This window comes from Vipera ursinii (genome assembly GCF_947247035.1).
Source record: "Vipera ursinii genome assembly, chromosome: 2".
Taxonomy (NCBI): Eukaryota; Metazoa; Chordata; class Lepidosauria; order Squamata; family Viperidae; genus Vipera; species Vipera ursinii.
The window spans coordinates 11,125,175-11,147,871 of NC_139513.1; the positions used below are offsets into that span (position 1 = coordinate 11,125,175).

General features: G+C 45.6%; 1 protein-coding gene and 1 long non-coding RNA gene across 2 annotated transcripts in view; one reads left to right on the top strand and one right to left on the bottom strand.

The window, feature by feature from the left end:
- The window catches only part of LOC310636547, a 331,701-nt gene that overhangs the window by 276,530 nt on the left and 32,474 nt on the right, over nt 1-22,697 (bottom strand). The gene's annotated exons all lie outside the window — the stretch shown is intronic.
- Nucleotides 10,707-15,982, top strand: LOC310633327 (zinc finger and SCAN domain-containing protein 16-like; the record flags this gene model as incomplete). The annotated part of the gene is made up of 3 exons (XM_083351030.1): nt 10,707-11,486; nt 12,430-12,532; nt 15,176-15,982. The coding sequence occupies 3 exons, from the start codon at nt 10,707-10,709 to the stop codon at nt 15,697-15,699; spliced, it is 1,407 nt and encodes a 468-aa protein (XP_083207156.1). The 3' UTR covers nt 15,700-15,982.

Consider the following 22,697-nt stretch of genomic DNA (forward strand, 5'->3'; position numbering starts at 1 on the left):
GCTAGTAAAGTCATGCTTAAAATCCTACAAGCTAGACTTCAGCAGTATGTGGATCGAGAACTACCAGAAGTGCAGGCAGGATTTCGAAGAGGCAGAGGAACTAGAGATCAAATTGCCAACATACGCTGGATCATGGAGAAAGCTAGGGAGTTCCAGAAAAACATCTACTTCTGCTTCATTGACTATGCTAAAGCCTTTGATTGTGTGGATCATAACAAACTGTGGCAAGTTCTTAAAGAGATGGGAGTACCAGACCATCTTATTTGTCTCTTGAGAAACCTATATGCGGGTCAAGAAGCAACAGTGAGAACTGGACACGGAACCACTGATTGGTTCAAAATTGGGAAAGGAGTCCGGCAAGGCTGTATACTGTCGCCCTGCCTATTTAACTTATATGCAGAGCACATCATGAGAAAGGCAGGGCTAGATGAATCAAAAGTTGGAATTAAGATTGCCGGAAGAAATATCAACAACCTAAGATACGCAGATGATACCACTCTAATGGCAGAAAGTGAAGAAGAACTAAAGAGCCTCTTGTTGCAGGTGAAGAAGGAGAGTGCAAAACTTGGGTTGAAGCTTAACATTAAGAAAACCAAGATCATGGCATCTGGCCCTCTCAATTCCTGGCAAATAGATGGGGAAGAAATGGAGGTAGTGACAGATTTTATTTTCCTGGGCTCCAAGATCACTGCAGATGGGGACTGTAGCCAAGAAATTAAAAGACGCTTGCTCCTGGGGAGGAAAGCCATGGCAAATCTAGACAGCACACTAAAAAGCAGAGACATCACCCTGTCAACAAAAGTGCGTATAGTCAAGGCTATGGTCTTTCCAGTTGCAATGTATGGTAGTGAAAGTTGGACCATAAGAAAGGCTGAGCGCCAAAGAATTGAGGCCTTTGAACTGTGGTGCTGGAGAAGACTCCTGCGAGTCCCTTGGACTGCAAGGCGATCAAACCGGTCAGTCCTAGAGGAGATCAATCCTGACTGCTCTTTAGAAGGCCAGATCCTGAAGCTAAAACTCAAGTACTTTGGCCACCTAATGAGAAGGAAGGACTCCCTGGAGAAGAGCCTAATGCTGGGGAAGATCGAGGGCAATAGAAGAAGGGGACGACAGAGAATGAGGTGGCTGGATGGAGTCACTGAAGCAGTAGGCGTGAGCTTAAATGGACTCCAGAAGATGGTAGAGGACAGGAAGGCCTGGAGGAATGTTGTCCATAGGGTCGCGATGGGTCGGACACGACTTCGCAGCTAACAACAGCTAACAACAAAGTTACAATGGGACTGAAATTAGTGACTCTGTGACAATTGCAGCATCCCCTTGGTCATGTGATCAAAGATTGGACGCTTGGCAACTGGTTCATGTTTATGACGATCACAGTGTCCCGGAATCACTTGAGATCCCTTTTTGCCACCTTGTGACAAGCAAAGTCAGTGAGGAAGCCAGGTTCACTTAACAACCATGCTACTAACTGAACAGCGGCAATGGTTTACTTAACAACTGCAGCAAGAAATGTCGCAAAATGGGGCAAGGCTCACTTAACAAGTGTCTCACTTAGCAACATAAATGTTCAGCTCAATTGTGGTCCTGAGTCGAGGACTACCTGTATTTTGGAGCCATGGTGAGGCATGGGGAAGAGGCTGAATTAGGAGGGGGAGGACCCAGATCCTCATCCCTCGAAATATGAAACTCCCTGAGAGAAAGGGTGTGTGTGTGTCTCTGAAACACTTTTCTTTCATGCCAGCCTACCCTACAGGATTGTTGTAGGGGTCAAATGAAGGGAGAACTACATTCGATTGTGCTTTCTCATTCAATATTTTCGAACAGGCATGTCAAACTCGCGACGTCACGTGATGTCACGCGACGTATTGGAGCTTTTTCCCCATTGCCGGCAATGGGGTGGGCGCGGTTTCGTCGTGACGCGTCCAGCCCGCAGGCCGGCAGCTTGACACCCCTGTTTTGGAAGGAAGGCAGGGTGGGGCACAGGGAAGGAGGGAGACCCAGATTCTCATTCCACCCCCACCCCCTCACCCCCCAAGGTATGGAAGCTTCCCAAGGGGCGAGACTCCGAGCCATTTTTCTTTCAGTGCAGTCTACCCTGCAAGGTTATTGTAGGGATCAAAGTTAGGGAAATCCACATCTGGTTGCTCTTTTGCAATCAGTATTTTGGAAAAGGTCCAGGGTAGGCCATGGGAAGGGGATGCACTGTGGGGAGCAGACCCAAATTCTCATCTACCCCAGACGTGAATAGAATAAGAATAAGAATAAGAATAAGAATAGAATAGAATAGAATAGAATAGAATAGAATAGAATAGAATAGAATAGAATATGGAAAGGAATAAGGAATAAGGAATAAGGAATAGAATAGGATAGAATAGAATAGAATAGAATAGAATAGAATAGAATAGAATAGAATAGAATAGAATAGGGAAAGGAATAAGGAATAAGGAATAGATTAGAATAGAATAGAATAGAATAGAATAGAATAGAATAGAATAGAATAGAATAGAATAGAATAGAATAGAATAGAATAGAATAGAATAGAATAGAATATGGAAAGGAATAAGGAATAAGGAATAGAATAGAATAGAATAGAATAGAATAGAATAGAATAGAGAAAGGAATAAGGAATAGAATAGAATAGAATAGAATAGAATAGAATAGAATAGAATAGAATAGAATAGAATAGAATAGAATAGAATATGGAAAGGAATAAGGAATAGAATAGAATAGAATAGAATAGAATAGAATAGAATAGAATAGAATAGGACCTTGGAGGTCTTCTAGTCCAACCCTCTTCTCAAGCAGGAAACCCTATACCAGGGGGTAGGCAACCTAGGCTCTTTTATGGCTCATGGACTTCAATTCCCAGAATTCCTGCATCATCCATGCTGGCTCAGGAATTCTGGGAGTTGAAGTCCACGAGTCAGAAAAGAGCCAAGGTTGCCTACCCCTGCATACTATTTCAGACAAATGGCTGAAATAGTATCCATTTACTTAGATTTTTGTTCTGGGCGAATCTGAGTTACTATGAGCCCAACCCGTTTGTACTATTAGTTCCTGGTTCAGCATAGAACGCAAGTCCCCAAAATGATTCAGTAACTAGGTTAAATGTTGCACAAACGCAGGCAAGCCATTTCCATGTTTCTTGCACTGAGGAATTAAGAGACCTTCCACAGCTGCAAAATGCAAATGGTCCAAACAGCGTTCCTGAATTTTCTGATGTACATCTTGGAATCAAAGAATCCCTGGTCCCCAGTCAGGAAAAGCTTTCCAGGAATATAGGTCAGGCTGGGGCTGGCATCCATGCCAGAATTCCACCTGCATTACAATAATAGCGGTTAATGACTGCTTAACCATGATCCCATTGGGGGTGGTTTGCTAAAACTGCTAAGCTTGTAAGCCGCCCTGAGTCTTCGGAGAAGGGCAGGATATAAATGGAATTAAAATAAAATAAAAATAAATATTTAAATCCTAAACCAGGGGTCTTCAAACTCGGCCCTTTTATGACTCATGGACTTCAATTCCCATAATTCCTCAGCCAGCGTGCCTTTTATAGTCATAAAAGGGCCAAGTTTGAAGACCTCTGTCCTAAACTATAGTTTACAAGCCACTGATCACACCAATCAATGCATGCAGCAGTGTTTCTCAGCTTCAACAAGTTTAAGCGGTCTGGACTTCATTTCCCAGAATTCCCCAGCCAGCTGGGGGAAATGAAGTCCACACGTTTTTAAAACTTACCGAAGCTGAGAAATATTGGTATGGAGTAATACAAGCCAGGTCTTTGGATGGATTTTGACCCAACCACGCTCTCTCTACCAAACCTACCTAGTAGTGTCTTCAGCTGGCATGGGGAAAACAGAGGCCCAATCAATCAATCAATCAATCAATCAAATCGCAGGTGCTTCGCAGAGGACGTATTAAGCCGGCCCTGCCCCAGGCCTATTTCCCCAAATCTTTTTTTTCTCTCTCTCTCTCTCTATTTTGCCATTCACGTGTGAATGGCATCCCCACCCCCAGGCCTATTTCCCCAAATCTTTTTTTTCTCTCTCTCTCTGTCTTTTGCCATTCACGTGTGAATGGCATCCCCACCCCCAGGCCTATTTCCCCAAATCTTTTCTCTCTCTCTCTCTCTCTCTATTTTGCCATTCACGTGTGAATGGCATCCCCACCCCCAGGCCTATTTCCCCAAATCTTTTCTCTCTCTCTCTCTCTCTCTCTATTTTGCCATTCACGTGTGAATGGCATCCCCACCCCCAGGCCTATTTCCCCAAATCTTTTTTTTCTCTCTCTCTCTGTCTTTTGCCATTCACGTGTGAATGGCATCCCCACCCCCAGGCCTATTTCCCCAAATCTTTTCTCTCTCTCTCTCTCTCTCTTTTGCCATTCACGTGTGAATGGCATCCCCACCCCCAGGCCTATTTCCCCAAATCTTTTTTTTCTCTCTCTCTCTGTCTTTTGCCATTCACGTGTGAATGGCATCCCCACCCCCAGGCCTATTTCCCCAAATCTTTTTTTTCTCTCTCTCTCTCTCTCTTTTGCCATTCACGTGTGAATGGCATCCCCACCCCCAGGCCTATTTCCCCAAATCTTTTCTCTCTCTCTCTCTCTCTCTATTTTGCCATTCACGTGTGAATGGCATCCCCACCCCCAGGCCTATTTCCCCAAATCTTTTCTCTCTCTCTCTCTCTCTCTTTTGCCATTCACGTGTGAATGGCATCCCCACCCCCAGGCCTATTTCCCCAAATCTTTTCTCTCTCTCTCTCTCTCTCTATTTTGCCATTCACGTGTGAATGGCATCCCCACCCCCAGGCCTATTTCCCCAAATCTTTTCTCTCTCTCTCTCTCTCTCTTTTGCCATTCACGTGTGAATGGCATCCCCACCCCCAGGCCTATTTCCCCAAATCTTTTTTTTCTCTCTCTCTCTCTCTCTTTTGCCATTCACGTGTGAATGGCATCCCCACCCCCAGGCCTATTTCCCCAAATCTTTTCTCTCTCTCTCTCTCTCTCTATTTTGCCATTCACGTGTGAATGGCATCCCCACCCCCAGGCCTATTTCCCCAAATCTTTTCTCTCTCTCTCTCTCTCTCTCTCTCTCTTTTGCCATTCACGTGTGAATGGCATCCCCACCCCCAGGGTTTTGCTTAAGCTTTTCCCCACCTCCCGAAAAGCTCCTATCCCACCTTGACCCAGACTTACAGGGGGTTGTGGTTTTTGTTATTTTTCCCCAAAAAAGGGGCGGGGCCAGAGAAAAGGAGGGGGTCGTGCAAAAAGTTTAAGGCGGGCCGGGCTCCATTCGCACCCAGATCTGGCATGCAAAAAAAAAAAAGAAGGGCAAGAGGACGCCGGCTAGTTTTTCCTTCCCGCTCAGCTGCAAACCCTGGAGCGGAGGCGAATTTGGGGGGAAGCAAACCTGGTTTGTGCAACTTGATCCATCATCCGTTTCTCTGGGCTTGGGAGGGCGCGGGAGGGGGGGGGAGGAGAAAGCACGCGGGTTTGGACACGTGTGAGTTCGCTTCTGCCTTTTCGTTCTTCCAGGCAAGGAAAAGAAGCGCGGCGTGGTCGAGAAGCGTGGCTCGGGGCAGTCTATCTTTCAAAAGACCTCTCTGCTTTTTTTTTTTTTTTTTGGGCCGGCCTGCGTCGAAGTGGGGGGTGGGGCAGGTTTCACGCGTGGAAAATTGAGGCTGCGGGGAAAAGTCAATCCGAGGGGGATCCAGGCGGCTGGAATTGGGGTTTGGGTTAGGGGCCGCCCGGGAGGGGAAGGAAGAGCAACATCGCTCGGAATAGCCCGGAGGGGGGGCGGCGTATTAATTTAATAAATTCGAGAAATAATTTTTTTTTATTTATTTATTTTAATTCCATTGATATCCCGCCCTTCTCCGAAGACTCAGGGCGGCTTACAAGCTTAGCAGTAGCCTTCATTCTATGTATATGCCTGCTTGTTAGGGCTTTCACACACACCCCCAAGCGGCATTATTACAAAGTCAGCTTAATTGCCCCCAACAATCTGGGTCCTCATTTTACCTACCTCGGAAGGATGGAAGGCTGAGTCAACCTTGAGCCTGGTGGGATGCGAACCTGCACTAATTGCAGGCAGCTGGTGTTACTTAAGGAGGCATTAGCCCACTGCTAATAATAATAATAGTAATAGTAATAATAATAATAATAATAATAATAATAATAATAATAGTAATAATAATAATAATAATAATAATAATAATAATAATAATAATAATAATAATAATAATAATAATAATTTTATTTGTATACCGCCCTTCTGCCGAAGGACTCAGGGCGGTGAACAGGGCAAACATATAAAAGTACAAAATACAATATTATTATTATTATTATTATTATTATTATTATTATTATTATTTTATTTGTATACCGCCCTTCTGCTGAAGGACTCAGGGCGGTGAACAGGGCAAACATATAGTAATAGTAATAATAATAATATAATAATAATATAGTAGTAGTAATAATAATAATAATAATAATTTTATTTGTATACCGCCCTTCTGCCGAAGGACTCAGGGCGGTGAACAGGGCAAACATATAAAAGTACAAAATACAAAAGTTAAGAAAGAATTAAAGGAGATGCCCAAGTTATAACAATAGGTTAAAATACATTTAAAACAACAATAAAATCCAAACCCATCCCCCATGCAGTCCCTGGAGAGGTTTTTGCAAGAGATGGTGGTGCATTCAGACGACCCGCCCTCCCCGCCTGATTGTGGATTGGGGCCCTCTCCGGCCTCCCTCCATCCACATCGATGTCTTCCGATTCAAACCCGTCTCCTTCCCTCTTTTTAAAGTGGGTTTTCTTTCGCAGGGGATCCCTCGTAGGATCACGTCGCAAGGAGTTTTGTAGGCTGCCGCTGGCCTGTTTCAAGCCGAATGGCGGCAAGTACGAATTCTGCCACTTGACCCCAGCCGCGTTTACACGTGCTTTGACTCCATGAACTCCCAAGTTTCCTGGGCTGTAAAGTCGGGTCAGCCAGACCCCGCTGGGTTTGGGTTTGAGTGAGTGGCGGGCTAAAAGAGAGCAGGCAAAAAGCGGTGTAGGGTTACCACCAATTAATTTAATTCAAACCATGACTACATCGTAAGTTTATCTTCTGTAAGCTTAAATCTTTGGGAGCCTCCGCAACTTGGCTATGGTCTAAAACAGGGATAGGCAACCTCGGCTCTTTTACGACTCATGGACTTCAACTCCTAGAATTCCTGAGCCAGCGAGGTTGCCTACCCCTGGCTTAGGGTTACCACCAATTAATTTAATTCAAACCATGACTACATCATCAATTTATCTTCTGTAAGCTTAAATCATTGGGAGCCTCCGCAACTTGGGTATGGTCTAAAACAGGGATAGGCAACCTGGGCTCTTTTACGACTCATGGACTTCAACTCCCAGAATTCCTGAGTCAGCATAGCTGGCTCAGGAATTCTGGGAGTTGAAGTCCATGAGTCGTAAAAGAGCCGAGGTTTGCCTACCCCTGGCTTAGGGTTACCACCAATTAATTTAATTCAAACCATGACTACATCATCAGTTTATCTTCTTCTAAGCTTAAATCATTGGGAGCCTCCGCAACTTGGGTATGGTGTAAAACAGGGATAGGCAACCTCGGGTTTCCTGCCTTAGCAGGGGGTTGGACTAGATGACCTCCAAGGTCCCTTCCAACTTCTTCTTCTTCTTCTTCTTATTATTATTATTATTATTATTATTATTATTATTATTATTATTATTATTATTATTATTTATTATTTTATGACTCATGGACTTCAACTCCCAGAATTCCTGAGCCAGCTATGCTGACTCAGGAATTCTGGGAGTTGAAGTCCATGAGTCGTAAAAGAGCAGAGGTTGCCTACCCCTGGTCTAAAATATAAATCCAGTTAATGATGGCTTATAATGCTATTGTCAGAATCCGTTTATATTTCATTTCTAACTGTTTCCTCTGATCTAAAGCAAGATCTCGCCTTCCCCTGGATTCTGCCATGCTGGGGGTGGGGTGGGGAAGATATGCAGGTGGGTTTTATTGCTTTCACTTCCTCTATTAACTACAATTATTTATTTGCCTTTCTGGACTTCTCCCTAACCTGGCAGCTAGGAAGGAAGAAAAAAAAGCGGGTGGGGGGGAAGAGATACAAACCTCCAGGATCTGGTTTGTTTCTCCCCTTCCTCAAAAGAAAGTGTGAAGAGTTGCGGAATGATCCGGATTCATGTTATCTTCCCTTTCCCACGATGAACTCACCATCTGGGGATTGGCCGGTGGTCTGAACCGACCGGGTGGGATTAGGTGGGTTTTGCTTAGGGACAATTTTAAAATCTCGATCTGTCCGGGAATCCCTCAGATCCCGTCTATTATGCCTGCTGTCTCTCATTCTTAGTAAAAAGCTCTGCTTTCTTAAGATGGGGGCTTGAAGTAGGTTTCGACAGCTATATTTAATTATTACGCCATAATCTTTTTTTCTGGCAAGTACCGTAATTTGTCTTTCTAAAATGCCCTCTGTTGTTAAATGGGGGGGGGTGCACATTTTTTTGCAGATAGATGGAAAGATTTAGAACCAAGTTCCTGCAAAGTATTATAAATGTTGGGATGACCTAATGAAGATCATCCCTAAATTCTTTGTGTCTCTGTGTGTGCGCATCTCCAAAGATAAGAATGGTATAAGGCAGTGGTGGGACTCAGCCAGTTCGCACTACTTCGGTACCTAATTTTTTGTTGTCCAGGCCCAGAATGGACTTCTGGAAGCGGCATCCACACAGAGAACCGGTTGTTCACATATTTGACTCCCACCACTGATATAAGGTCTCCTGCCTGAACAGGGGGTTGGACTAGAAGACCTCTAAGGTCCCTTCCAACTCTTATTCTGATAACACATCCTGCCTTGTGGCTGGCCTTTTTCCAATCTAAATCTATTGAAAAGGGGAAAGACAGCCTTTTGTCTTGCTAAATAGTTCCCCTCTTACCTGGTTTCTCCGCCTTCAAGGAATACAAATAATTTACAAATGGTTTTAGCCTTACAAATGGGATTAACTGCACCTGGTGGTAGTGGAGGCCTCAGGGAAGAGGTTGAAATGCTAATCCTGAAACTGACTTGGGTTTGAGAGAGGATATGTTGCCAGCCTTAGCCCTTCCTTGGAGAAATTGAAGAAATTATCCCTGTCTTTGGAAAAAGGATGAAACCACCCCAAATAGGTTGGGCATTTTAAAAATTAATATTTTTGATTCTGGCTTCTTTTGATTCCTTTTATTTTGGAGGATCAAACTGAGGATTCAGATTACATCTCTGGCACACGGTTTTGAGAAGCCTATCAGCCACTTGGGTGCATAAAATGAAATTAGAATTAAATACAGTATATTTTAATAAACAAAACAATTGTTGTAATAGTGTGTTCCTGCACTGAGCAAGGGGTGGCCCCTTAGTCAATAACCTAAACTTGTATGTCTCCAGCTTGGCGACTTTAAAACCTGTGGACTTCAACTCCCAGAATTCCTCAGAGCTGTTCTGGCTGGGGAATTCTGGGAGTTGAAGTCCACACCTTAATACAGGGGTCTTCAAATGTGGCCCTTTTATGACTTGTGGACTTCAACTCCCAGAATTCCTCAGCCAGGCACACTGGCTGAGGAATTCTGGGAGTTGAAGTCCACAAGTCATGGAAGGGCCACGTTTGAAGACTCCTGCCTTAAAGTAAAGGCCACACATCTAAGGCCACACCCATTAAAGTTGCCAGGGTTGAGAAACACTGCATTAAACCATAACGTGCATTTATTGTTTGCTTTTGGCTTAACGTGGTTTTATTTAATAATTGTGGTACCGTAATTTATTTTATTTATTTATTTATTTATTAATGGGACTTATATCCCGCCCTATCTCCCGAAGGACTCAGGGCGGCTAACAAGAATAACATATAATAAGTACAGAAATTAAGATAAAATTAAATTAAAGTCATCTGTGCAATAAATTAAAATTAAAAAGTAAAAGTAAATTAAAAAATTAAAAAAATTAAAAATTCAATTGCACATTGAAGCTTTATGTGATGGGTGAATAAACTCTGACAGCCTAGCCCTGGTAAAATGCTATATAGGTAATTCTGGACTTGCAACAATTCATTTAGTGACCATTCAAAGTGATAACAGCGCTGAAAAACATGACGTATGACTGTTTTTTACACTTACGACCATTTGCAGCATCCCTGTGGCAATGTGATCGAAATTCAGATGCTTGGGAATTGGCTCAGATTTATGAGATTGCCGTGTCCCAAAGTCACGTGATCACGTGGGGCAGAATTCCCTTAACAAATGTCTCACTTGGCAACAAAAAAAATTGGGCTCAGTTGTGGCCGTAAGTTGAGGACTGCCTGTATTAGATTTTCCTAGGGAGCCCCATTTGTAGCCCCATCCAACCCCTTCATTTTGGTCCTTAGGTGAATCCCATTGCTTTTTTCGATTCGACAGCAAAGCGAACCGTTTCAGAGGAATCCTTTGCTTTGCAAATTTGACTTTGTGGTTTCCTGGCAAGTGTTTTTCAATCCTTCAAGAATCTGCAAAAGATGATCATATTTTCCTTCTTCTTCTTTTTTTAGACACCTGAACCCTTGCTTCCCTGCCAAGCCCTCCACGCTTTTGTGAGGCAGCCAGAATTGGAGTTCTTCGCTGCGTCTGCACGTCCGTTGCTTCGGCGGCCGCCGTTTTAAACGGTTCTTTATGACGAGGGCAAAGTTGCGGAAGGAGAAAAGGGATCTCCGTCTCAAACTGGAAAACAAGATGGAGCTAGCCAAGAAAGGAGGGCTACGGGACGGCACTCCATGTTTGCAAGCTGAGCTGGGCTTAGGAGCAGGCCCCCAGCCCTCTCTCGCCCCCCAAGCTGGAAAGATGGGATTCCTGGAGATGCCCCGCCATCAAGAGGACCATTGCGTGCTGAATCCGTGGGAAACGCAGTACCAGGAGTTCCTGAGGGACACTTTTTCCAAGAAGCAGCTGTTGGATGATCTCAGCCCTTGGGAGGATCCTCAGGCCTTCCTGGCCTCCTTTGAGAAAGTCGCCGTGGCTTGCCGCTGGCCGAAAAAAGAGTGGGTGACGCGCCTGCTGCCGGCTCTCAGCGAGGAGTCCGAGAAGGCTTTCGTCGCCCTGTCCGCCGAGGATCGGGAAGACTACTGGAAGGTGAAGTCAGCCGTGCTGCGCCGGGAGGCCGCCATCCGGGAGAAGCAACGTCAAGCGTTCCGCCGTTTCTGCTTTCAAGAAGCCCAGAGCCCGCGGCAAGTCCTCGCCCGGCTCCGGGACCTCTTCTGCCAGTGGCTGCGGGCCGAAAGGAGCAGCAAAGAACAGATTCTGGAGCTCCTGCTTCTGGAGCAGTTCCTGAACATCCTGCCTCGGGAAATGCAAAACTGGGTCAAGGAACGCATCCCGGACACGTGCCTGGAAGCTGTCGGTCTGGCCGAGGAGTTTCTGAGACGGCTCCAAACGCCCGAACAGAGGGAAGAGCAGGTGAGGAAGCCCCTTTTTTCCCCCTGGTTGGTTGTTGGAAATGCTATAGAGGTAGTCCTCGCTTAATGAGAATTGGGACCTGCAAGCCCGTTGCTAAGCAACGTGGTCCTTAAGTGAGACATCACCAGACCATGATGGATTTTTGACCTCATTTCTGCCCCTGTTATGAAGGGAGGCTTCTTATTGTCTGTGAAAACTTCCCAATGTGATTTTTTTTCTGAAGTGTCACGGTTCTATCTAATATTATAGCAATATCAGGGGTAGGCCACCTTGGCTCTTTGATGACTCGTGGACTTCAACTCCCAGAATTCCTGAGCCAGCACGGCTCAGCTTGGAAACCTCTCCCTTTCCCCTCAGCGTGTCTGGCTCAGGAATTCTGGGAGTTAAAGTCCACGAGTCATAAAGCGGCCTAGTCCAGGGGTAGGCCACCTTGGCTCTTTTATGACTCGTGGACTTCAACTCCCAGAATTCCTGAGCCAGCATGGCTCAGCTTGGAAACCTCTCCCTTTCCCCTCAGCGTGGCTAGCTCAGGAATTCTGGGAGTTGAAGTCCACGAGTCATCAAAGAGCCAAGGTTTTACCTACCCCTGACGTAGACTCATATACTGCTTCCCAGTGCGCTACAGTGATCTCTGAGCAATCTACAGCGTTGCCATATTGCCCCCAACAATCTGGGTCCTCATTTTACCAACTTTGGAAGGATGGAAAGGCTAAGTCAACCTTGAGCCGGTCAGGATCGAACTCCAGGCTGTGGGCAGGAGTTCAACTGCAATGCTGCACTTAAACCCCTGTGCCACTAACGGCTCATTATGCTACAGAAACTCTTCTGTGTGTCAGTTTGTACCCTTTATTTGGGCAAAAGGGCATGCCATAAGTCAACAATTTTGGAATCAATGTGGATATTTTAGTGGCATCTCATTTCTTCCCCCCCTCCCCCCTTTTAGGAGCCAGAAACGCCAGAAGCTAAACCGGATATGGCATCAACTCAGAGACCAGCCAACATAGACAATCGGCAGCAAATCCAGCCACCACTGCAGCCTTATCCCTGTAAGAAAGTTTTTACTTTTTATTACTATTTATTACTATAAAATGCAACAGTGATTATCTTGCAATCTAAATACAGGAGTGTCCCATTTCCTTGAAAGATATATATAAGATCATGGCATCCGGCCCTCTCAATTCCTGGCAAATAGATGGGGAAGAAATGGAGGTAGTGACAGATTTTACTTTCCTGGGCTCCAAGATCACTGCAGATGGAGACTGTAGCCAAGAAATTAAAAGACGCTTGCTCCTGGGGAGGAAAGCCATGGCAAATCTAGACAGCACACTGAAAAGCAGAGACATCACCCTGTCAACAAAAGTGCGTATAGTCAAGGCTATGGCCTTCCCAGTTGCAATGTATGGCAGTGAAAGTTGGACCATAAGAAAGGCTGAGCGCCAAAGAATTGAGGCCTTTGAACTATGGTGCTGGAGAAGACTCCTGCGAGTCCCTTGGACTGCAAGGCGATCAAACCGGTCAGTCCTAGAGGAGATCAACCCTGACTCTCTTTAGAAGGCCAGATCCTGAAGCTAAAACTCAAATACTTTGGCCACCTAATGAGAAGGAAGGACTCACTGGAGAAGAGCCTCATGCTGGGAAAGATGGAGGGCAAGAGAAGAATGGGACGACAGAGAATGAGGTGGCCGGATGGAGTCACTGAAGCAGTAGGCGTGAGCTTAAATGGACTCCAGAAGATGGTAGAGGACAGGAAGGCCTGGAGGAATGACTGGAAGTTGCTGGGCCTTACATGTGCTGTAAATAACAGATTAGGTGCCAGGTTTTGGGCGTTGCGCTCTAAAACAGCCATAGAGGAAAGGTGGACTATAAAAGCAAAGCAAACACTGCAGGTTTTGAAGAGATAACTTTAGCTAAAATCAAAGTCTGTGCACTTTGGCTTTCTGTTTGTGGCTGGGTACGACCTGATGGAGAACCCAACCTGTTGGCAACACGAGAAAATGCATAAAAATTAAAATATTGTTGGAGTGAATGGTGAGGAAGCTTGATCAGCTGTTTCAGGACTTCAGATTTGTCCTTCGCCTTTGTCAGGCGGTCCAGACAGGAAATCAACACCATGCAATTAACCCAAAGGTGCTTTTTTCCCACAAGGCAACTGGACTCTCTCGTTTTTCTTTAAAGACATTTCGCTTCTCTTTTGAAGCTTCTTCAAAAAAAGAATGCAAATGTCCAGCTGTCCGCAAGGAGTATAAATCCTCCTATTCCTCACTATCCAGTCAGAACTGAAGAAGCTTCTTGAATGAGAAGCGAAAGGTCTTCAAACAAGCATACAGGTGGTCCTCGACGTACGACCACAATTGAGCCCAAAATTTCTGTCGCTAAGCGAGACGGCTACTAAGAGAACTTTGTGCCATTTTACGACCTCCCTCACCACAGTTGTTAAGTAAATCACTGCATTAAGTAAGCAATAGTTGCTCTGGCTTCCCCAATGATTTCGCTCATCAGAAAGGGGCTTGCACGATGCCGAGACAATGCAACCGTCATAAATATGAGTCAGTTGCCAAGTTGATGCTGAATTTTGATTATGTGGCCGTGCTGCGATGGTTGTAAGTGTGAAAAACGCTCATCAGTCCCTTTTTCCACTGCTATTGCAACTTTGGCCACTACATCTGGGGTTGTTGTGATTCAGCGTCAGCCTGTGATACCAGCAGCTGAGTCTGATGATTCTGAAGAGGAGGAGGAGGAGGAGGGGTTTGGAGAGCCTTTGGTGTCAGAGGAAGGCTCTGATGCACTCCAGGACTCTCAGCCTGGTCCCTCCCGTCATGTTCCTCATCAGACTCAGACGTGTGAGCACGAGGTATTGGATGTAGAGGATTCACAGCTGGATCTATACAGGGATGCTAGGAGCAGGAGGCAATCCAGCAGAGTAGTACAAAGAAAGGCAATGAGGCAACTCGGTGAGAGGAGGAGAAGGCAATGAGAAGCCACGCCTTGGGACTGTTGATAAAAGGGGAAGGTGTGGGAGGTGCTGGTTGCTGAAGGCAACCGTTTGAAGATCTGCTAGAGTCCTGGTCTGTTATTCCTGTTTAACTCTTGTTTGAACTTTTGGTTTAACTCTTGGTTAGAGAGGGGAAGTTCAGAGGGATGCATTGTATAGGAGGCAATTTGTTACCTTGTAATGGATAGCAGACACGAAGGCAAACAAAAGGTTACACCAGGGCTTTTCAACCAGTGGTACGGGTACCACCTGTGGTACATTGGCACCTGGCAGGTGGTACGTGACCATCCTAGAAAAGTGGTAGTGGGGGAGGGGAATGAGCTGAACCGGTGGCAGCACCGCACAAGCCTGAGCGAGAGACGGCTGGAGCTGCAGGGCTGTCAGGGCTCAGTGGAAGCGCCAGGATTAGCGCTAGGCTCCAGCTGGAGCTGGTGAAAAGGTTGAAAAGCCCTGGGTTACACTGTAGTTAATAGAGGAAGAGAAAGCAGTAAAACCTGTGTGCATAACCTCTCTCTCCCTTGGGAGTATGGCAGAATCCAGGGGAAGGTGAGATTTGGTTTTAGATCAGAGGAGCTAGTTAGAAATGAAATGTAAATGGATTCTGACACAATCCCTGATGCCCAAAAGGTTGGGGGCCGCTTGCCGTCTGTAAGTCGAGGATTACCTTTCCTGAGAATATTCCTACTCTTCCTTTCAGCAAATGACAAGGAGACCAATGGAAGCAAGAAGAAAAAAATCCAGTGGGCCTATTACGGAGACGTAAATCTCCAAGCGATATTTCCCAGAAGAGCCCATTCTTGCCATTGGAAGCAAGGAAGAACCGACGCCGTCCCGCCGCGCCGTTATTCCGAAAGGCTGCGGAGGAGCCGCCCGCCCGTCCAGGTGCAAATGCTGTCTTCGACTCCCCGCAAGGTGAAAGCTAAGCTGAAAGAGCAGCCGGAGACCCCCAAGGACCAGCTGAAGCACTGCGAGGACTGCGGCAAAAATTTCAACGGAACGGCGAGTTTCCTCCGGCACCGTATACGGCACACGGGCGAGAAGCGCTACGAGTGCTGTTTTTGCGGGAGAGGCTTCTGCTGGCGCTCAGACCTGACCCGCCACGAGTGCCAACATACCGGCAAGAAGCCGCACGAGTGCTCCTACTGCGGGGAAGGCTTCGACCGCAAGTGGTTACAGATCAAGCATCAGCAGACCCACCTGCAAAGCAAGCCGAATCTCTGACCAGCGGGAAGATGCACAGCAACAAGAAGAGAAATTTATTTTATTTTTTTGATTTTATTTTTGCAGCTTTGAATTCAAACAGGCAATAGTACCTCGTCCACTTTTTTGGCATTACCTTTCTCGGAAATAAGAGAAAAGCAAGCCAGAAACCGCCATCTCTGGTGAGGGCTTGGTAATAATCTCCCTCTTACTTGGGAGAACTTGGAAATATCCTGAGATTTCAGGTGTCCGATAATATTTTTCTTGAACTGGGGAGAAACTGGAGGCTGTATTTAATCACAGAGCATAGGGGTCCAATTATCTGTTGGCAGCTGCTCCCAGTTCCCTGGCGTGAAATTTATGTCCCATGCAAAGTTGGCCATCTTGTTATTATTATTATTATTTTAAAATGCTTTTTAATGAGCCAGCTTTTCATTTAAAAAAAAAAAGAGCAAACGAAACTTGCCAATTGCTTTTGTGCTCATAGCTTTATTGGCAAAAATGACGACTGGAATGGTCGATCTGCTCCCCCGGGCTCGGCGTGAGGTTAAGAAAATCTTGGGGACTCTTTTTGCCGTTTAATGAGAAATATACAGCTAGTCTTTGACTTATGACGAGAATTATCAGTTGCACATCATGCCGGTTTGTTAACCGGTCATAAATTGAGGGCTGCCTGTATATTCTGTTCTCTGCTTTCCGGATGAATATTATGTTGCTTGTTTGTGTAAGTACTTGGTTTCACACGTAGTGATCTTGAGAACGCATACATACTAGGAAGCCAACTTATTTGCAATTTACCGATTGAATAAATTGCTGCCTAGTAACCAAAGGAAAGAGAATAGTCATTAATCCTCTTAATAGGATTAGCAATTCCCCCCCCCCCCAGTCTTTTATCCCCTGTACATTTTAACATCTCCCCAAATGGCTACCCCGCGTGGCTTATGGGCTGTGGGGGAATGAAACCTACCTGCTCAGGGATAGGGATAGGTTAAAGGGCAGCAAAGCAGAGGTTTAAAGGTGTGAAGCTCTTCAGCTATATTAAAGTCTCCATATGACATAGGAATGTCACAACACCGGTTGTGGTTTCGTCTTTTGGACAAACTCTTGACAAGTACTTGTTTGGCCCCAGTTTTCCATAACGCTGATAGCCCTTTGCAGCCTTTGCAGAAGTCTCAGAAGGAAGGAAGAAATGTAGAGTAGGGTAAGAATCCAGGTCACAGAGATGGGAGACCTTTTTATTATGTTCTCCTGCTTAAAAATGCCCAGCATGTCTTGTAATGTGACAAGAAAACAGGCGCCTTCTAGATGCTCAAATCCTGCTCGGATCTGAATAGAAAATTACAATGTATGTGAATGGAGAGAGGATCTATTTCCAGAATTTATACTGTTGGCCGGGGGGGTCTTCAAACTTGGCCCTTTTATGACTTGTGGACTTCAACTCCCAGAATTCCTCAGCCAGCGTGCCTGGCTGAGGAATTCTGGGAGTTGAAGTCCACAAGTCACAAAAGGGCCAAGTTTGAAGACACCCCCCCCCTGCTGCTGGCACTAGACAAAATTGTATTTTTCTCTGTGTTTTATAAGCCTCCCCTAAGGTTGTATGTCCTGTGGTGGTACTGTTTTCAAGCTGAATGTAATTAGCCTCTTGGTGTTAATTGTTTCTGGTTTCCACTCTAGTCAGCTGCATTAAATTGCTATATGTGCTGGCTCTTCTCTAAGACAATAGTGCATTTTGAGTTTGTTGATTAACCGTTTTTCAGCTTTCATGCTATTTTATAATTTTTTTTCAACAGCTAAAGTTTTGGAGTATCGGCTGATAATTTCACCATTTTGTAGATAAGGAAGAGGCGATTTGTTATCCTAAAGTTAAAATAAATCTTTAAAAATATCTTCCAGGAGACTTGTGGGCCAATTATTTTATTTTACTGAGGTTTTGTTTGCTCAGTGAGATAGCAACATTGAAAAGTTTTTTTCCCTGCCAATTTTGTCTCGATTGCTAGGTCCAACTTTGGTTGGTGTTTGTACTATGGAACAGAGAAGAATATTTTTTTAAAAAATTACAGAATAATAACCGTTGGAAGGATCAATCAATCAATCAATATAGAGCTGAAAGGAACCTTGGAGGTCTTCTAGTCCAACCCCCTGCTCCAGCATACCATTTCAGACAAGTGACTGTCCAGTCTCTTCTTAAAATCCTCCAGTGATGAGCCACCCAAATGTCTGAAGGCAAAGCTGTTCCACAGGTTAATTGTCATCACAGTTAGGAAGTTTCTCCTTAGTTCCAGGTTGCTTCTCTCTTTGATTAGTTTCCATCCGTTGTTTCTTGTCCTCCCTTCGGGCGCTTTGGAGAATAGCTTGACTCCCTCTTCTTTGTGGCCAACCCCTGAGATATTGGAATTTTTTATTTTTTATTTTTTTTATTTTAATTCCATTTATATCCCGCCCTTCTCCGAAGACTCAGGGCGGCTTACAAGCTTAGCAGTAGCCTTCATTCTATGTATATGCCTGCTTATTAGGGCTTTCACACACACCCCCAAGCAGCATTATTACAAAGTCAGCTTAATTGCCCCCAACAATCTGGGTCCTCATTTTACCTACCTCGGAAGGATGGAAGGCTGAGTCAACCTTGAGCCTGGTGGGACTCGAACCTGCACTAATTACAGGCAGCTGGTGTTACTTAAGGAGGCATTAGCCCACTGCTCCACCAAGGCTCTGCTATCATGTCACCCCTAGTCCTTCTTTTCTCTAGAAGTCAAGCCCAAATCCTGCAACTCTTCTTCATATGTTTTAGTCTTCAGGCCTTTAATCATCTTAGTTGGTCTTCTTTGCACTTTCTCCAAAGTCTCAACGTCTTTTTTGTAATGTGGTGACCAAAACTGGATGCAGGATTCCAGGTATGACCTTACTAAGGCTTCATAGGTAAAGGTTCCCCCGCACATGCGTGCTAGTCGTTTCTGACTCTAGGGGCCGGTGCTCATCTCCGTTTCAAAGCTGAAGAGCCAGTGCTTGTCCGAGGACGTCTCCATGGTCATGTGGCCGGCATGACTAGACGCCAAAGGCGCACGGAACGCTGTTACCTTCCCACCGTAGTGGCCCCTATTTTTCTACCTGCATTTTTACGTGCTTTCGAACTGCTAGGTTGGCTAGGTTGGGACGAGTAACGCGCTCACTCTGCTACGGGCGCTCACCCGGGATTCGACCCGCCAAACTGCCAACCATCTGATCGACAAGCTCAGCATCCTAACCCACTGAGTCACCGCATCCCTAAGGCTTCATAAAGCGGTACTAATACTTCATGTGATTTTGATTCTGTGGCTCTGTTTATACAACCAAGGATTGTATTAGCTTTTTTGGCTGCTGCCGCACACGGCTGGCTCATGTTTCACTGATCGTACACTAGGGCTCCACGGTCCCTCTCACAGTTACTGTTTTTGAGCCACATTTTGCCTAGTCCGTACTTGTACCTTTAGTTTTTTTTTCTGCCTAGGTGTAAAACCTTGCTTTTCTCACATTACATTTCATGTTGGAGATCTTTTTGGATCCCGAGCTTGTCTTCTGGGGCAGGGCTTTTCAACCTTTTCACCCATTGTACCACTTCTAGGATATATGGCAACATCTGAGTACTGCCAGTGTCAAAAAGGTGTCAAAAGCAAGGTGTCAAAAACTTGATGACCAAAAAAAAATAAAGGAAAAAAGTGATGAAGTACAGGTAGTCCTCGACTTACAACAGTTCGCTTAGTGACTGTTCGAAGTTACAAAGGCACTGAAAAAAGTGCCCCCCCCCAAGCCACAGCCGAGCAAGACACCTGCCTGCCCGTGTTGTGATTCAGAGTCAGCCTGTGGGTTCGGCAGTTGGGTCGGACGACTCAGAGGAGGAGGGGGGTGTTGAAGAGCTTGCTGAGGGGGTTGAAGATCTTGCTGATGAGAGCCCTCAGCCAGGCCCCTCCCACTTGGTCACCACGGAGACCCAGCTGTGTGAGCCTGACAGCGTGGATGAAGATGACCCACAGCTGGCCCTCTTCAAGGACGCCCGATGCAGGAGGCAGTCAATTAGGAGTAAACAGAGGAAGGCAATGGGGCTTCTCGGAAGGAGGCAGAGAGAAGCCACGCCCTGAACTCTATATAAGGGGAATGTCTGGGAGGGCTGGTTTGCTGAAGGCAACCGCTCGGATGGTTCATGTTTCTTAAAGCTCCGGTTTCTTGGTTCGTGTCTTGTTTGTTTTTGTAGCTATAAATTTGGCAGGCGTAGTTCCAGCCTCTTGCCGTTTGTGGAGGGGTTGTCCCTGCCTTTTCTGCAGGGCCGGTAGCAGGCTGGTACAGAACAGCCCGCCCGGCGGCGCTCTTCCTCCTGTCCGAGGTTTTCATTGTGAGCATTTCTGTTGAGGATGGGCAGCTCTGTTAAGTGTTTGTTAAAAACTACTTGAAAGGTTGATACTTAACAGAATTGGGCAGAAAATTAACGAACAAATACCGATTGAACAGGCTGGGTTTAGACCTTATCGGAGCTGTGCCGATCAAGTCCTTAGTCTTACTAGCCACATTGAAAGCAGCTATCAGAATAAATTGAAAACATCTGTTGTATTTGTGGATCTCACAGCAGCATACCATACAGTGTGGAGGGATGGTCTATTAAGCAAATTCCTCCACGCTGTCCCTTGTAGGACCATGGGCCGCCTAATAAATAACATGCTCTCAGCAAGGACCTTTCAAGTCATCATGGGCGATAAAATGAGCCTTGGTGGAGCAGTGGGCTAATGCCTCCTTAAGTAACACCAGCTGCCTGCAGTTAGTGCAGGTTCGCATCCCACCAGGCTCAAGGTTGACTCAGCCTTCCATCCTTCCAAGGTAGGTAAAATGAGGACCCAGATTGTTGGGGGCAATAAGCTGACTTTGTAATAATGCCGCTTGGTGGTGTGTGTGTGAAAGCCCTAATAAGCAGGCATATACATAGAATGAAGGCTACTGCTAAGCTTGTAAGCCACCCTGAGTCTTCGGAGAAGGGCGGGATATAAATGGAATTTAAAAAAATTAGTAAGCAAAGACATCTGAATAATGGACTCCCTCAGGGCTCTCTACTGGCCCCATCCTTATTCAACTTATATATTTCCGATATACCACCCACGTTATCAACAAAGTTCTCTTACGCTGATGACTTGGCATTAGCATATAGCCACAAGGACATCGAGGTTACAGAAGGTGTACTTACAGCCGACCTTACAACTCTGAGCACATACTTCCACCAATGGAGGTTAATCCCAAGCGTAAGTAAGACAGTCACATCATGTTTCCACCTTAATAATAAACTGGCAAAAAGAGCAACTCAATGTATACTTAAATAACAAATTGCTCCCATATGAGGCAACTCCAAAATATCTGGGGGGGTCACCTTAGACAGGACCCTGTCTTTTAAAAAACATATTCAGAATATGGCTGCCAAGGTTAACAGCAGAAACAACATTCTGCAAAAACTATGCGGAACAATTTCAGCTCCAACTCTTCGATGCGCAGCCCTTGGGCTTTGCTACTCTCTAGCGGAATACTGCGCACCTGTATGGATAAACAGCTCACATACAAGACTTGTTGATGTTCAACTCAACCATACGATGAGATGAATTACTGGGTGCATAAAATCTACTGGCTACCAGTTCTTAGCCACATACTTCCCCCGCACTTATGACGACAAGAAGCTCTCATTCGGGAGTATAGTAAGATCCTGCTAAACTCCTCTCTACCCATTCATGCCTATACCTCTGATCTCTTAAGAGGTCGATTGAAGTCAAGAAATCCACCACTCCTCACAGCGCTTAAGCTGCTGGCCGAACATCAGAGCACTGTATAAAAGTGGATGGAAGCATGGAGTAGCTATACCTCCCAAGATATTTCTGAGCATATTAATCCTAATAGTATACCTCCAGAATTTAATCTACCCCGACACATATGGGTGACATACAATAGAATTAGAACGATTCATGGGGTGTGTGCTGATTCTCTGTATAAATGGGGAAAGACACCTTCAACACAATGTGATTGCGGGGCTCCCCGACAGACTATCCAACATATAGTGAGGGAATGCACTAATAGAAGATACCCAGGAGATTTTAAGGACTTCCTCTGCGTAACAACGGCAGCTACTGACTGGATCTCCAAACTCGACATTAAACTCTGAAATGTTATTTCTGTTTTCCTCTTAGGTTTTATAATTGCTTCTTTTTTAAAAAAAAATTGTTTTAACTGTTCTAACTTGTAAATATGAAGTGCTTTTAATTCTGTGTGTGACCAGCCATCCGCTAAATAAGCGGGGGTGGGGGTGGGTGTTTGGTTGTTATTCCCCCCGTCTGCTGGTTGGTTGCAGCAGGTTTTGGTCACTTCACATGACCCTGGGACACTGTGACCATCATAAATATGAACCAGTTGCCAAGCATCTGAATGTAAATCATGACCCTGGAGATGCTGCAACATTCCAGCTGGTCGGCGCTTCTTCTGGACTCAGCAGAAGCACCGGGATCAGCGCCGAGCTCCAGCTGGAGCCTGGTGCTGAACCTGGCGCTTCCACCGAGCCCTGACAGCCCTGCAGCTCCAGCCGTCTCTCGCTCAGGCTTGTGCAGTGCTGCCACCGGTTCAGCTCATTCCCCTCCCCCGCTACCTTTTCTAGGATGGTTGCGTACCACCTGTCAGGTGCCAATGTATCACAGGTGGTACCCGTACCACTGGTTGAAAAGCCCTGTTCTGGGGTGTTGGCTATTCCTGCCAGCTTAGTGTCATCTGCCAGTTTGATGAGTTCCCCTTCTATTCCCTCATCTAAGTCATTTATGAAGATGTTGAAGAGTACTGGGCCTAAGACGGAACCTGGTGGTACCCCACTGCTTATTTCCCTCCATGTGGATGTAGTACTATTGAGGACTACTCGTTGAGTACGGTTTGTCAGCCAGCTATAAATCCATCTGGTGGGGATGTTGTCTATCCCACATTTTTCTAGTTTACCAAGAAGTAGCTTGTGGTCTACTTTGCGGAAGGCGTGGTCT